This window comes from Prinia subflava, chromosome 5 (genome assembly GCF_021018805.1).
Source record: "Prinia subflava isolate CZ2003 ecotype Zambia chromosome 5, Cam_Psub_1.2, whole genome shotgun sequence".
Taxonomy (NCBI): Eukaryota; Metazoa; Chordata; class Aves; order Passeriformes; family Cisticolidae; genus Prinia; species Prinia subflava.
Window position 1 is genome coordinate 8,431,600 of NC_086251.1, and position 16,098 is coordinate 8,447,697.

The window sequence follows — 16,098 nt, forward strand, 5'->3', positions numbered from 1 at the left end:
ATAGGCCAGCACACAGCACCTGTAGGCCAAAGCAGAAACTTTTCATTTAGTTTTAAGGCTACACTTCCCTAGTTGTAATATTTAAATATTTTTACCACCTTTCACCAGATTGGTCTTGGGTGAAAGTATTCTGTGTTACCTTCTAATTACAGACATAGCCATTTCCTTACATCTCATATAGGAATTAAAAGGTCAGTGTCCTTGTTAAGTAGTGGAATGATTTAACTTATTTGATTATTAAATTGCAGTCCAGAAGTAATGCAAATTTGCTGATTTGGCTTTGCCTTTATAGCTGTCCTGTTTTATACTAAGCAGCTGTTATTGAAAGTGGCTGAATTTTGGTAAAATACTCCCACTTTATCTCTGTTAAATGAAGGGGAGCTCTGAGGACTGGGGTACTTCACCAGTCACTTGGGCTGTGAGTGCTGATCATGAGTGCCTGTCTGTGGTGCTGGGTCTCACCTTGGGACCCAGAGCTCTGTTACTGCCACTCCTCTTTCCAGAGCACTGAAGAGGAGAGATGGAGACTGGTCCAGCCTTGTGATGGAGAGGGTTTTCTTCTCTGGTCTCAGCTCTCACTTGACTCAGCTGAGCAAATTTCCAAAGTTGCAACATGATCAACCAAGGCACAGAGCTGGCGGTCGGGCTGGTGTCACACATTCAACTCTTTAGCTCCATCCTCCAGTCACAGAACACCAGCTGGGTGCCAAGGATGCAGCCAAGTGTTACTCAGCATGTTTTTGGAAGCTCCAGAACAACAGGGAGAGTTTGCATTCCACTGGCTTTCCTCTGCCAGGAGAAGGCATGAGCCCCGTGTGGAGGAATCCTCTTTTCACAGGTCACTCAATGAGCAGGTTGGCAAACAGGCATTCCCTCACAAGAGCTACAAATAATTTCTGTGTTAATGGCAGCACGTACACAAAAACCCAACCAAACAAATAAAAAACACACAGAAAGCGTCAAAAGGGAGAAGAAAATGGAAAAGGAAAAAACACTCTGGAGAGGTACACAAATGTTTGATGGTGGGACTAGCCAAGAAGTTGACTACAAAAAAGTAAAGATCCACAATTTGGAGGACACATGAAGAAACACAGAACTAAAGAGTGGCTCTGGACCCCTCTGCACTTGTTCCATCTAAGAAGAAAAAATGCTCTAGAATTTTCAAAGATGAAATTTTCATTTTTAAAATGCTCATGGTTTTGAATTGTAACAGATTTGTTGATCTTCACTTTTAATTACCACTAAGAATTGAATTTTAAGAAAGGGCAAAAGTGAGTAATTCTTAGTTTACAGAGGTAACAAACATCCCAGTGCACAGGTAACTCTCATCCCCAAAGGTGGGGATATTTTCAGTTCCAACCTTCCATCTCCATGAGAACAAAACAGAAAACAGGGTGGTTGGAGCACAGGGGATATTCCTGAAACTGATATGCAGAAAACTACGAATTTCCCTTATCCAAGTCCCAGCAGTCTGTGCCTATCCTAATGTGTGGCAATCAACTATCTTCAGGAAATTTAACTCTGTCCTCAGAATGCTGGAAAGATAAGCAAAAGGTCCCAAACACGCAGATGATTTAGGAGAGTAATAAATCTCAGTAAGACAACAGTGAATCATTCATTTATCAGTGCATCATCACTCATAAAAAGAGTGGCTATTGTATTTTTTAAAAACCTCTCACCATATAATATTTTTAATTTAATTTTAGAAAGATTCTTTGAAGTGTCGAGGTGATTTGACTCCCCATTAGCTGTCTCTTAAGCTTTTAATTGAATTCTAACCATAAAATATGATTATATGCTGTATGAATTTCATCAGACCAATTTTAAAGTGCCAGAACTAACCTTTAGCATGATTTAAATAGCAACAACCTGAACCTTTGCAGGCAGTGCCACTGGCTTTCAACTGTGTTCAGAATAGTTCAGAAGCAGCATCCCTTAATGTGTTCTTTATTGTCATGGAGGGAAGTCATGGTAATGGTTATTTTGAATGGTTTTGGGCATTATCTTCTTATTCTAGCCACAGTTAGGGACCCAATTTGAAATATATTTAAAAAAAATAATTTCTGACCAAAAATAGCCTTAGAATGAACAATTTATCACACTGGTATAGATGGGCTATTTCTTATCTGAAAGCAATCACCTCTGGTTTAGATTTGTATCTGACATAAAAGAAAATATATTGTTGAGTTTCACATTACCATATGTGGGAATTCAGGGGCAGTTTCACACGTGAGGGTGTGCACAGTGCTAATGTCACTGCTGTCTAGACACCTACAAAACTCCCTTAACAATTTCCACCCTTGGGTTTAAGTTCCTAATTCATGTATTTCTTCTGCGAGCTGAGGACATGTTAGCTGCTGCTTGGGGCTAGAAAATGAAAGACAAAGTGAGTTATGAGGTTAACTAGAGACCTGTGGAATTAAATCTGTGCTTGATTTCTTCTCTAGAGACCCAAGCCAATAGCTGTAAGTGTAAGACTGCCAATAACAGCCCACATTTCAGGTTGCTCTTGGTGGTGAACCTCTCCAGTGATGCAGAAATGTTGGTGTTCCCTACCTACCTATGTCACCATAGTTATTCCATAAAACCATATTGACTCCTAATAAGCATTCACCGAGTATAAGGAGATGTGTAAAGAAGTTTGGGAGATGTTGAACAGCCTACAGCCTATTCTTTTAATTCTTAGTACAATTTAGACAAGACAACCTTGCTGCTAAAATAGATACTGAGTCTTTCATGGTGTATGTGTGTGGGTCACCCACCCTCCGAACTGCAAAGTCTAGGTTTGTATCTAGGCAAGCAAATATGTGTGTATGTGTGTGTGTGTGTGTATATATATATATATATATATATATATATATACACACCACTCTACGCATACTTATTTTGTGTAAGCATGTGGTTTTAAGCATGTAAATGGGACTACTGTTAGAACCCTGGTCACTGAGAATTTTAGGCTTTCTGTGCTGACAGGCACTGACCCCCAAGAAAACCCTGCATTTGACCTGAAGCCTTGGAAAAGGCTCCCAAAATTGAGTGATAAAACTGGGATTATGGGAGTGTGGTTTTAATAGAAGTATGTAATATCACATAGGGGAAAACTTAAGAGTTTAAGGGTTTAGACTATAGTAATATATATATATAAAGCAAAATGGATGTTTTAGGGTGGAGGCTAGTCACCCTTTTTCACCTTCTTCTTCATGGGTCTGGGTGGTATTTTGTAATTGGATAGAAAAGTCCGCATTGTGGGCCACCGGTGATTGGTCATTGAGTTAAAAGTAAAAGTAATTTAGGCGTCATTTTGTAATTGGACAGTATATCCTTAAAAGACCTTGTAAAGAAAAAATAATTAGATGTCATTTCATAATTGGACAGTATATCCTTAAAAGGCCTTGCAGAGAGAGAGATACGGCTCCATTTTTTAGTTTGTTAGCTAGAAGTGCTGTAGAACTCACAGCTTGTGAGACTGCAATATAGGTTAGAATTAATAAACTTTTGAGTCCGAACAAGAAATACCGTCTCGAGCATTTAATCCCGACCCTGGCAAAAAAGAAGATAAAACGCAACGGACTACTTTAAAAAAAAAAAAAACAAAGTGTCTTGTAATGGAAACCCCTTTCTGACGTTACAGCGTAGCGAAGAGCAGCTCCACTTACGGGCCTGGGCAGGCTGTACTGGTACACTTCTGGCCTGTAGGTGGGCACCCACTGCACGCCGGCCCGCGGCCGGGTCATGGTGCCCGGGGCGCTGGTCACCACCTCGGAGTAGGGCAGGTGCGGGGCGGAGCCGTAGGCGTCCTGGCGGGGCTGGCCGCCGTGGCCGGCCGAGGCCAGGCTGAAGGCCTCCTCCAGCAGCATGTGCATCTGCTGCCGCACCTCGTCGATGGACGGCTGCGAGCTCAGCGTCGACGTCTCCGAGTGGCCCTTGGCCTGGCGGGCCCGGCCGTAATTCCGCGGCTCGCCGACGCGGTCCACGTTTGTTTCTTCTATGATTTCGGGCTCGGTCTGGTGGGGGGAGTGAAAGTATGTGTCAAAGGCTTTACAGGACAGCACTGGTGCTGCTGCGGCGCTCGCAAACACAGACGTAACACACACAAATAGGGAATTGTGGCAACGTAGACGCATGACAAATATCAGAAAGAAATTATATGATGCAGGGGAGTATAAAAGCCTTTCATATTCTATATTGTTTGCTGGGAGAAGTAGCAGGGACACTCTGTTGCATATTAAACTGTCAACGACTCACTTAAAAACAATTAGAATTAATGTTTGAATTCTTCCCTTAGTTGTGGTATCAATGGCAGTGCAACTGTACCAGGAAGAGAACTCTTCCCTAAATAGTGCCATCACTGTGAAGGACGCCTTACAAGGGACAGCTTGTTACAGCTAGAGAGACTGAAATCCCTTTGTTCACACTCTCACATTAAGATTTCTGAAGAGCTAAAGTTTAGGAGTTTCTCTGAACTTGCTAATAATGACACCACAAATTCAGTCCTGCCCCTCGCAGAGAACACCTTGGTCCAGCCCCCAAGCAGGAGTTGCAGCTATTTGTGCAAAGTTAACCTGAGAACAGGGAGTGAAGGACGTTCTCCAAGGAGCAGACAGTGCTTGGGCAGCTTAGCTTGAAGGGTTACTCCCAGGGTGATTCCTTCTGTACAGATAAGTACAAACAGAAATCACCTCCCTGCTTTGTGGGGTTTTTTGGGGGTTTTTTGGGACTATAACTCCATGACTGAAAACAATCATCACATTGCAAGAAGTTGAAAGTGGAATACTACCTTTCATCTGTACTTTGTGAGATCAGTTTTACAGCCTGGAGTTTTAAAAACATATGTTTGAAACCAGCAACTGATCCCTTAAAATTCTTTAAATACCTGTAAAATTCATTGACTATGCCAGGATAAATGGGATGAGCAATAGGATATGTGCCTCCTTCTATATATAGCATGTGGTTAGAAACTGTGCTAGTGTTTAAAATAGCCATAAATAAAAGAATAAACAGGACGTTCTTGTTAAAAATTCTAGCACTATCCTGATCATTTCAGTGTTCTTAGCTCCTAGTGCAGCATATTTTTTCCCCTGTCATAGTGCTTTTCCACACCTGAATAGATAAGCAACTGTGCTCCCAAGATTTTACAAGCTATAGGACAATCATAATATATATTTCTTCCTTTTCAGAAGGAAAATCAAACTAGTTTTCTTCTTCTTTAATCAGCCACTCAGAAAAGATGTACATTGCTAGTGAAAAGTGATAATAAACCTAAGTAAAATATTAATTTGCCTTCTCTGTTTAAAGTATAGCTATATTTTGTATTTAATGGAAATACAGCAGTAAAACACGAGAAAAATGGAGATAAAAATTAATGATTTGCACATTAGAATTTAACTACAATTTATATAGTCATGGCTATAAAATATATTGTCTAAATTCAAAACCACAAACTCAAATTCAGGCTTCCCAAGTGGTACACACATTAGATTGGTGCAACTGCACCAGATGATCTTAAATGGAAAAACTTTGCAGAAAATCTTCAACTATACACTTTCCCTTAATTTCCTTGCTGCATTTGGATTCTGTTATTGTTTGTGTTGCTACATAATATAAAAGTCAGACACGTTTTAGTAGCCTGACTATAAAATGCAATGGTAGTTTGTGTAAGTGCAGCTAAAGAGCCTCTGAAATCATAATGTCCTGACTGGATGATTAATAACCATGGTCCTTCTATTTGCTCATGCCTGCAAAAATGTGAGTGGAATCCCACACAGACCTATTAGTGCCCAATGCTGAAATAAATCAGGTTTTCTACTGCAACTCACTGGTGAAGCCATTAGACCCCCACAGAATGTTTAAAATATATCACGTGTATTCCAGATGCATATTAGCAGCCAACATTACGGCAGTTTTGATTTACCAATAAAAAAGCTAACATGAAGATTTTGGAGGAGAGTAATAATCATTTCTTTTCCTCATTTTTTAAAATCTATTTCAATTAATCTTATCACTTTCTGAGGTATGCCATTTGCCATCCTATCAACTGAAACACATAGCTATCACAAATAGAGGCCACTATTCATTAATGCAACCATTACATAAAATCATACACACTTACTGTATTATAGAAGGAACTAGAGGTACATGAAGAAAGCAAATAAAACCCTACAGTGAGAGACAGACTTTCTACACTTAATAATTCTGCTGCTGCAGCTTTATCAGTAAAATTCTTTATGTGAACATTAATCTATAAGCTTTGGGATGCGTTGCATTAATTTAGCTACACAACAAAATTATGTCTGTGAATTCTTTTGTATACTGATTTCTTAGACATATATAATAAGGTCATTTTCTTCCTTTTATACCAAAATCAGCCTAAATATTTTCTGCTCTGTATAAATCTTATTACAGCAGTCTAGACATTCTAGAGTCTTTCATTATGGCATTTACTCTACACACAGTTGTTCATGAACTTGCTGAAAATAATAAACATGTTCATAAAGTCTCCTTAATCGAATTCCTAGTTGAAGGTGATGATAGTAAAACCTGTTGAGCTTCTTTAAAATGGAGATAATAATTCTTTTATAAAAGACACCATAAAGGCAAATAATATACTGAGAACATCAAATAGGAGAGTGTACACTCCAAATAATATTAAAAGCTACATATTCTATAGGGACAAGGTAAAATATTGTATCTTTATTCTCATATCTTTATCAGTTTTTAGCTCTGAGAAACAGAACCATGATTCAGAGAAATATAATAAAAATTAATTATAGAGAATAAAGTAATTTTAGAGAAGTATGAATGAAGAATTTTAGAAAACCATTCAGAAATTCATTATTGAAAGGAAACCTTGTGGTTGCGCACGAGTAAAGAATTCTTAAGGAGTTTTCTTAAAGAATCTGGGTGATCTCAAGTCTTTAAAAATAAAAGTGTAATTATTGTTGGGAAGAAAACCTCAACTCATAATCTGGGTGTACTGGTAACAGCTCCAATTCCCCCCACAATTTTTTATGCTGTAAAAAATGTCTCACAACATGAAGGCGATGCAAACTATTTGATTCATAAATTGAATTATTTGGCACTGCTTATAAAATGCAAATTTCACTATTCTTTGGCAGGACTTGCTGCTCAATAACATGCTGGGAGGAAGAGGTTAGCAGCAGCTTGAGAAGGCTGGAACATTCAATATGACAAATCGAATGTCAAAAATGGGTTCCAGGTGTTGCTGTATGAAACAGAAAGGGCCCAAGGGTCAGCAATCCACGCAGCCCTTCCTCACCCATCTCCAGAGGTGGTTGGTTGGTGAGATCCATGGATTCCATGGATGCAGGCAGCAGTGCCCACCCATGGGTATCCTGGAGACGAAGCCCATCAGACACAGCTCCGGGGAGCCTCCAACAGGAGCAGGGGACCAGCCCACGCTGCAGGCTCAGCTACATTTCAATACCCTGTCCCATTTTCCCAGCGGCATTTCTGTGCTTTCAAATGCATTCAGAGCTGGAAGAGGTGCACTGCAGTGAGTCTGCAGTGCATTGGGCAGAGGGGTTTTATGTAACTTAGCAGTAAAGCACTGTGCCAGGGACAGGTCGCACAACTGCAGCGCCAAAGGCAAGGCAAAAGCAATTTTTTTCTGTGATGTGCACACATCTCAGAGTTTATAATTGCTCTGAGGATGCTTCAGAATCTGCATAAGCTCCTTAATCTACTTTCAAGGACATTTTCTTTTAAATATGTTTCATATATAACATGCAAAATATATTGAAATATATTTTTAAAATCAGCTGCCGTGCCTGCTCCCAGAATGTTTTCAACACTGATTTCCAGGGAAATATCCCCTGTGAAGAGCTAGCTTTTATTAGCATAGTATTGACATCCTAATTCCTCAGAAGGCAGTGTACCAGTCATCCCACTCACACAGCCCCACACGACTCCTGCAGTCTGATGGAAAGTGTCCAAATGCAGGAACTCCTTCCAGAAATCTGATGATTACAACACCCCTGAAGAATTTGTGAAAGGTTTAAACCTTCCTGAACACATCCCCCCAACTTTGGTACTTTCTTTCACCTTGCTAAAAACACAGTCCTGGCAGAGAGAGGGTTGACAATGAAACATCACCCCATCCACTCCCCCCCAAAAAACAGTTTTTCACTTACAATGTTTAGAGGATGGGCAACCACAGGTGGACTTCCTTGCTTTCCAGAATGGTTTAGACCCTCTCTAGGGACTGATCTTCAGGGCTGGCTGAGCTACAGTAGGTTTGTCCATGTGACATGACAAAAGATTGAAAAACTCAACATTGCCCCAGTGTGGGGGCTATTTTTAATCCTCCTTTTGGGTTCACACCGTGTCAACTTGCACCCAGTGTTTGTTCAGATTGCATAAGACAACTCCTCTGCCTTGTGCTGGCTGCGTGAGCTCCTTGGACCATAAAGCAGCATCTCCTCTGGCTGGGTTTGACATTTACCTACACAAAACTCCCCCAGTTCTGATGGGAGCAAGAGGACAACACCTGTCCCTAGGGGACTTCCACAAAACACTGACTTTGGGACTTAGGTAAAAAATCCCAGAAGTCGGCTGTTCATTCTTCTGAATCAAGAGAGCAGCTCCAGGCTGTTCTTCAGAACAAACAGAGGATTTTAATTGCAATGAAGAAAGCTCACTGTCAAGCAGCCACACACGTAGAAGAACTACCTAAATTCAAGATTTAATACTTTGGCAAATAATGGGGTTTGGGCAAACACTTTGTTTGCATTTCAGACTGTAAAATGGTGTAGAGCGATGAAGTACATGAAAGAGCCAGAGCTTTTTTCAAGATGCTGAGTGCACATAAACTCCTGTAACACTAAATATCTCATAGCAGTCTGTCTGGTGGCTCATCAATAGTTCCCTGAGTTTAGGAGCAAGTTAAGCCTTTGCTGAGCAGATTTCCCTGCCTCTACCCAACACACTTACGTCGTATCCACTGTTCCGGATGCCACGTCTGGGCCTTTCTCGAGTCACCAGAAGATCCATCTCAGTTTCCCCTGGGCTGGGGCTGTTCAGGGACTGCCTGCTCCTGTACACTGAGTTCTTTAGTGGCTGCCTAGAAAACGTGAAATGAGAAAACAGTAAAGTGAAAACAAAAATTTATGACAGGCAGTAGTTGTTAATACTCACCCATATTCTAAAATTATGATGTTCACAAAAATGCCGCTTTGTTACAGGATATTCTTTCTACATATATGAAGTTTAGAAACCAGTAACCTTATTTAGAGATGATAATTGTTTTTTATGGTTTAAGGAAAACAAGTTAGGTAAAAGACATGGATGTTGTATGTGGGAGCTTATCAGATGAAATATGTCCCAAGAAGATATCAGGACCCTTTTAACTTCAGCTGATAGGATTCAAATTCATTAAAAAAAAAAAAAAAAATATATATATATATATATATATATATATATATATAACAGGATCTCCCACACACACAGATGGGGAGAGGAGATTTTGGTTGCTGATCCTGAGCAAGGAGAGAGAAGCAGAAAAACACTCCACTGAAACAAACCCCCAGCAAAGGGAAGGGGAAGAGACACAGCAGTGGGAGGAAACTGCTTGCAGGATGCTGGTTTTAAATAGCCAGTTTGGTAACTGGCCACAGCTTTCTCAGAGAGCTGTGCTTCCCAGGATTCAGCTGCTTCACTGGGACAAAGGGCTGCTCATCCCTGAGTATTGAGCTTCCACTGCTGGGTGCCCCAAACCAAGGGGAAGCAAATGCAATAGAAAGGCAGAATAAAACTGAATATCCAAAATACCCAGGAATTTCTCCAGCAAAACCATTTCTGCCCTTGTTGCTGGTTATACAAAAACAAATGCAGCATCCCTCTGTGAAATGCAGAGCATTCTGTACATATCTGCAGGAGGGTTTGCCAAATGGTGGTACAGGAACTTTATGCTTCATCAAGCTGCATCTTTTAAGAGGAGTGCTTCTACACCAGCAGAGTTTATGAGTTGTTCTCACACTGTATCTGGCCATTACTCATTTGTTGCACTCTCCAGAGAAGCACTGGTCCTGAAGTAGATCAGTAACAGATGAAATAATGGCATGCCAGCTTCATTTATTAACACAGTAATCACAGTGTTAGAGCCTGATACAAAGTTATCTTTGCCTAGCCATGCTATTTTTCTGCCTTGTGCAATTGCTCCATTCAGAATATTAAAATTAGATCAGGTCATCTAACACATCTCTGTGCTGCTTATTTTACACAGGGGGCCTGCCAATGCTCATAGTGAAGTAGGACAAGTTGCACTATTATGTCAGAAGTCACACTTCCAAGTCACTTCATGGTTTAACATCTCAAGAACCATCAATGAAAGGAACAGACAAGACAGACCAAATTAATTCACTGATAAATAATTCTTCGGTTATTCCAGATCTTGTTAACAGCACTTTTTGCTTTGACAGATTAGAGCAACAGCAACTGGTTTGCAGAAATCCAGAAAGTAGGACATTTACATGATCAGACAGGATAAAAGGTAGGGGAAAAAATATCAATTTCACGCTTCTGATTAAATAAATTACTCAGGCATGCACTTAGCTTTAAGGCAACTTTCAAAAAGTTCTGAGTGACCCTTGATCACCAAATCCCCATGCTCATGTCTGAAAGTCCCAAATGCACTGCCAAAGCAGAAGGCAAGCAGGGCTTTTGGAAGAAGTTTCCCCTACAAAAATAATACTGAATAAATTCCTTCTTCCTATGTAGTCTTTCTCTGACTATACATTTGATATTACGAGAAGACAGGGTTATGCACAGGGTAATCAGATCTGACAATCTTCATCTTCTTACATTCTAAAATTTCATGTTTTACAATAGGTCCATAAATACTCAGTTGAGGCAATTGTGTTGTATTTTCTGAGGAATTCAAATATACAGCTCTGTAAAACGTGCAGATTCTTGACCTGATTACAAACTATTAAAGAAAATCCAAGAATAGTGCATATCATCAGTAGGCTCTTAAAAATTACCTTGAGATTGCCAATTACCTCATTTAAGAGAGTTTTACTAATGAGAGAGGAGGTATGAACGGGAACAACAGGCATTGAAATGGGTTAGGAAGTGTTTTCTGGGAGCACAGCTGGAATGTTTTAAAACATGAGGATTATGGTACTGATGACTGAAAGGTACCTAGAGCACAAAGCTCTTTGTTCTGGGAAAAAAACCCCAAATCATTTAGCAGCAAAGCTTCGTAAATCATTTTAAAATACAATTTAAAATTAATCCAAAATATAAAGATAGCCTTGAGTGATCAACTGCATCCCTATTTTCTGATATGTTTTGGACGTGCTATAACAATGTGACCTAAGTTAGAGACTTAAGTTAGTGCCTTAGAAAAGAGTAGAATAGACATTTTCCCTAGACACTTTGAAATCTTCGACTTAGTTTTTAGTGGTATAATTGTAAAATTTGCAATTTTTCAAGTTTTAATTGCTGTAACAATGATTCAAAACAGAAAAATATTTTTTTAATTATATGCTTACTCAGGTTGCTTTAAAGCAATTTTATTTCATTACAGAAATGCAATTGTATTGATTCATTTATCAATAACCAAGTTCCACATTACCTTGTAGTATTTTTCAAGGTTTTCCTGCAGCAGTGTAACATTTTAGCCATCTTATTTTTGTTAGAAAAATAAGGACAATAATTGTCATTTGTGTTGCAGTATATCAAATTCAGTTCCAGCTCTTAGTATGGAAACTTTAGCACAGAATTTAGAACTGATTTATTTGCAAACATCTGCAGCATCTGTAAAGTTTATTAAGTGTTCTGTGTCTTCACAGCAAGTGCATCAGAAGCAATTCTCTCTCTTCATGTGGAGATACAGATAATATATTTAACAAGTCCAGCAGCCAGCCTTTTCTGGTGCAGCTACACATTGGAATCATTCCTCCACAGGAGTTTACCTGCCTCTTCTATCATGCCAGGGACCCCTGTCTCAAACAGACTGTGACAGATTTACACAACACACTGGAAAACATGCAGGAAAAGATATATGGGACCTTCCTACACACTGACATGTGAACAAACAAACATCAGTGTATTTAACAAAAAGCCACAAAGTGCGGTTGTGTTAAAGCTTCAGTTTAATGTCTTAAATGTCACCTGTGAGCCATGTGACACACAGCGAACATCCAAATTAATGCCTCGGTCAGTCACAGCCTCACCAATGTGCTGAGGGAACTTTCCAGCTCCCTGGACTAAATGCATTCCTCAACAAGGGTTCCCAGTACTCTGTCTGTACCTCCAGGACAGAGTGTGCAGAGCAGGGCTCCTGTTTAAGGATGGGCTCCATTTCTTACCTTCTCAGTGCACAATAAATTGGAAAACTGAACAAGGAAATGGTGCCCCAGGACATCCAGCAAGAATATAAAACATGGTTGAGTCAGCATCTTTCTCTGACTTTTCTCTCTCAGTGCAGCCCTGGCAAACAGCTCTTCCAGGGCAGCATCCCTCAGCCACTGAACTCTAGACCTATAGAAATTTATCTGATCTCAGCTTTTGCCCACATTCCGAGCCAACTGTGCTTTTGTAATTCCCATTACAGCCTTTTTCATCCCTGTGTCCTGAGGGTAATTGCTGCAGTGGCACTGTGTGCAATGCCTGTGTCACCAGCCATGCTTTGATTGCAGTCGATTTACACTCATAGGAAAATTCTGGTCTGAGCTTTCCAGGAGATGGGATGCAAGATTGCACCTCCAGGCATGAAGGCCATTTCCAGAGGAAAGGTTCTTCAGTATCCCTCTTTGTCTCATGGATCAACTGATGTTAATCCCTGATTCCAGTAAGAACCAGAGCCTTCCTGTGCAAGGTGGAATGGCAAACACGCTCTCTTATTCTTCACACCTTCAGAACTTCCAAGGAAGAGGAATCTGCACACTATGCTCTTCCTGGGGTAGGACTGGTGTGATCTGCTCTTTCCAATGTGCCAGTTTGTGTTTCAGAGAGAACCAGCAACAGAGCACCCACCCACGGCAGCAGCTCAGGCACAATCAGCACCTGCACTCCCCCCTCATTTCTAAAATGGGATTTTGAATGCTACTGGTACGCCATCCTCAGGAGACAGTGAAGTGTTAATCAAACATTGGTAATGTTACACAACATGCCAGCTTCACGTGACAGATGAGCAAATGATGAATTTCTCTTTTAAAGGCATAGGAAGATCACCAATAGCAGGCACACACACCTTACACACCTTACCACTGCAGGACTTACACGGATAGCACACTGGTTCTGCTAGCTCATGCCCACTGCAATAGTTACATTCAGACTAAAATAATGACAAGATAGTAACACCACTGTATTTTGAGAAAGAATCAAGTCAGATGCTAACTTCCTGCCTCAAGTCTGCTCTGAGTATCACCAATAACATTCCTACCACTTTTTCTGTTTACCTTTGAGAATGACTCACAAGAATTTGTTCCTTCCCTTATTTATTTTTTTTTCTTTCCATTTGTTTGTTTGTCTTTAATCACACTGCAGCTTTACCAGGGGACATGCTTTCCATGGGCTATATGAATTTTCTTCATAAAGCAGAAAGGACCAGTGACCATATAACAAACCTCTGGCTCATTAAAAGAGCCCCTCTGACTCCCAGGACAGCAACTCTCCTCCCAGATGAAGAACTGCAAATGAAAACTCTCACCTGTTCTTAGGCTCAGCAAATGGAGACGAGACATCTGCATCTGGATCCAAAATGTGGTCAAGCTCTTTCTGGTTTTTCTCATACATCCTTTTTCTGTCTGTCAGTGCCTTGCTATTATCAACCTGTGGGAAGTCATAGTACCCTTTCCTCTTGGCTTTCAGGCGCAGCTTGTTGCGGTAGTGCTCTATATCAGATTTCTGCTTCAAAGCCTTGTTCACCTAAAAGGCAAGGAGATGTTTCAGGGCTGCTGGTGGGCTGGCTACTTCCAAAGGCTCCTGTCAGCGCGTGCTTGATGCGCCGCGTGTGTCATCCCTCTGTACCACACCGTGCCATCTGCGAGCAGCCAGGAACTGCAAGTGAACAGAGCCGCTGCATTTTTACGGCTTGGCAGATGGTTAAATAATTTTAGCCTAAAAAGCTGTGTGCCATTACAACAGTGACTCAGAGACACCCACTGAGGAAAAACACGGGTGGAGTCGGCCAACTGCAGTGACCCAACGCCGCGCGTGCCTCGGGGCACCAGGGGCACGGCTTACCTGTGACAACTCTGCTGGGGTACAGAGACACCGCCCCTGACTACACAAAACCTTAAACTAGTCCCCACTGATGGCTGGGGAAGAACTCCAGTGAAACGTCATCAAATGTTTCTTTTGTTCATACGCTTTCTTATAAATTCTCTTATGGTCTCCTGTCAGAGAGGAAGCTTGAAAAAAAGGGGGGATTGGCCTGTCCTGGTACAACTTAGTGCCATGGTTTCTCCTAAGTATTGAGAAAATTCCCCTCCTGCTTCAAACTGCAAGTTACTTGGAAATCAGGAATTTACCTGAGCTTTGTGCTTCCAGAGTCAAATTCTGCGGTCTTGTGGAACTACAGGAAGTGTGTGTGTAAGGGTGCACACAGCACCAGCAGTGTCATCCTGTTGCCTTACAGAAAAGAGATGCTGAAAGCTAAATAAGCTTTTCCCTGGGTTTGGAAGCTACATGGCACATCAGGACTTAAAATACGAGTATGAAATGGAGCACAACAGGCTGCAATAATCCAGGCCCACATGGGACCTCTGATGGCACTGTCTTTCACAGTGTCCCTGGCAGCAGCCCTCCCTGCTGCTTTTAAACTGGTCTTAGCTCTTTAAGCTACTGTTGTACTGCGAGTTTGTAAACAAGGCACCTCTGTGGCTTGTTCCCATCATGTTCAACAATTTCTTAAAAGCCTCAGTCCTTTGTAATTGGACTGGTCTTGATTAAATCTACATCAAAACATGAATGTAAGTATTGCAGTCAAAGCATGCTTTTTGGCCAGCATCTGGAGCAGACACTCGTGCCAGACCACATTTTTTCTTTGAAATAACTGCACCCTCTGTGCACAGGCTGGAGACCAGAGCAAAGCCATGGTCTCACTGCACCCCTTCTCACTCTGATTGAGATATATTGCTCAGCACAGAAAGATCAGCCTGGCACACAGATGATCTATATATATTTTCATACCCAGCCACAGAATTCATGTAGGAAAAGATCTTATTCTGCTTTCTGCTTTTATGACTCACTTTTTTAAACTGGAGAGAGGGACATTGGGAGAGTAGGAATATAGAAAATTGCCTTTTCCAAGGTTGCAGGCATTCACAGGTGCATCGTGAAAGAGCAGATCTGAAATTCTCATATCTCTGAGCCCACAGTGCTAATGGAACTTTACACAGTGTAAAAGTGAGAAGCTGCTAGCAGCCCTCAACTCTAACAGGCTTCAGATTGTTCCACTTGTGGCTGCAGCCAAGGAAACACCTGGAGACACTTATGAGACAGTGCTCACCTCCCCATTGATGATGGCAGACTCCTGGCTCCTCTCTGAAGCAGCATGGACAGCAGGGAGGGCTGCGGGTTTGATGGCGATGAGCTGCACCGAGCCCGAGGAGGTGTCGAAGGGGTCCACGGCAGACTTGGCGATGTTGTCAAAGAGAATCCCTCCTTCCTCTTCATCACTCACAGCCACTAGGGCACAGCAAACTCACTCAGCACAAAGACACAGGCATTTCTGCTGCATGCTCAAGGGGAAATTCAGCAAGCACACGCTTTGGATTAATGATGTGCTCAGTGCACTCAAGGTGCAGGCCTGGGAGACCTTTACACCGGGAAAAACATCCCATTAGATCACAGGAAACATTGTGTATTCAAAGGGTTATCTGTCGCTTCCCCAAAGAGGGTTGATGTCAAATCTGTGCTAATAAGATGGAAAAAAGGAGAAGAATGGCACAGGAAACTGAATGAAAATGACAGTGAAAGTTGAAGTAGATGTTTTCCTAGGTTTCACATGGAAACACACACACACAGGTGCCCACGTGCCAAGGCATCAGTAGCTACACCTGATCAAACGTGAGAGTGCAGCTTTTTTTCTCTCTTATGCTGCAAATTTGCTAAAATAAGTAGGTATCTTTT

General features: G+C 41.3%; 1 protein-coding gene across 1 annotated transcript in view; it reads right to left on the reverse strand.

Annotated features, from left to right (window-relative positions):
- Positions 1-16,098, reverse strand: part of KIAA1549L (KIAA1549 like) — a 136,571-nt gene that overhangs the window by 19,889 nt on the left and 100,584 nt on the right. The window contains exons 14-17 of the mRNA XM_063397930.1: positions 15,476-15,654; positions 13,673-13,890; positions 8,950-9,079; positions 3,657-4,004 (exon numbers count right to left, since the gene is read on the reverse strand). Of these exons, the coding sequence (XP_063254000.1) occupies positions 3,657-4,004; positions 8,950-9,079; positions 13,673-13,890; positions 15,476-15,654 (875 nt within the window). The remainder of the gene's footprint in view (positions 1-3,656; positions 4,005-8,949; positions 9,080-13,672; positions 13,891-15,475; positions 15,655-16,098) is intronic.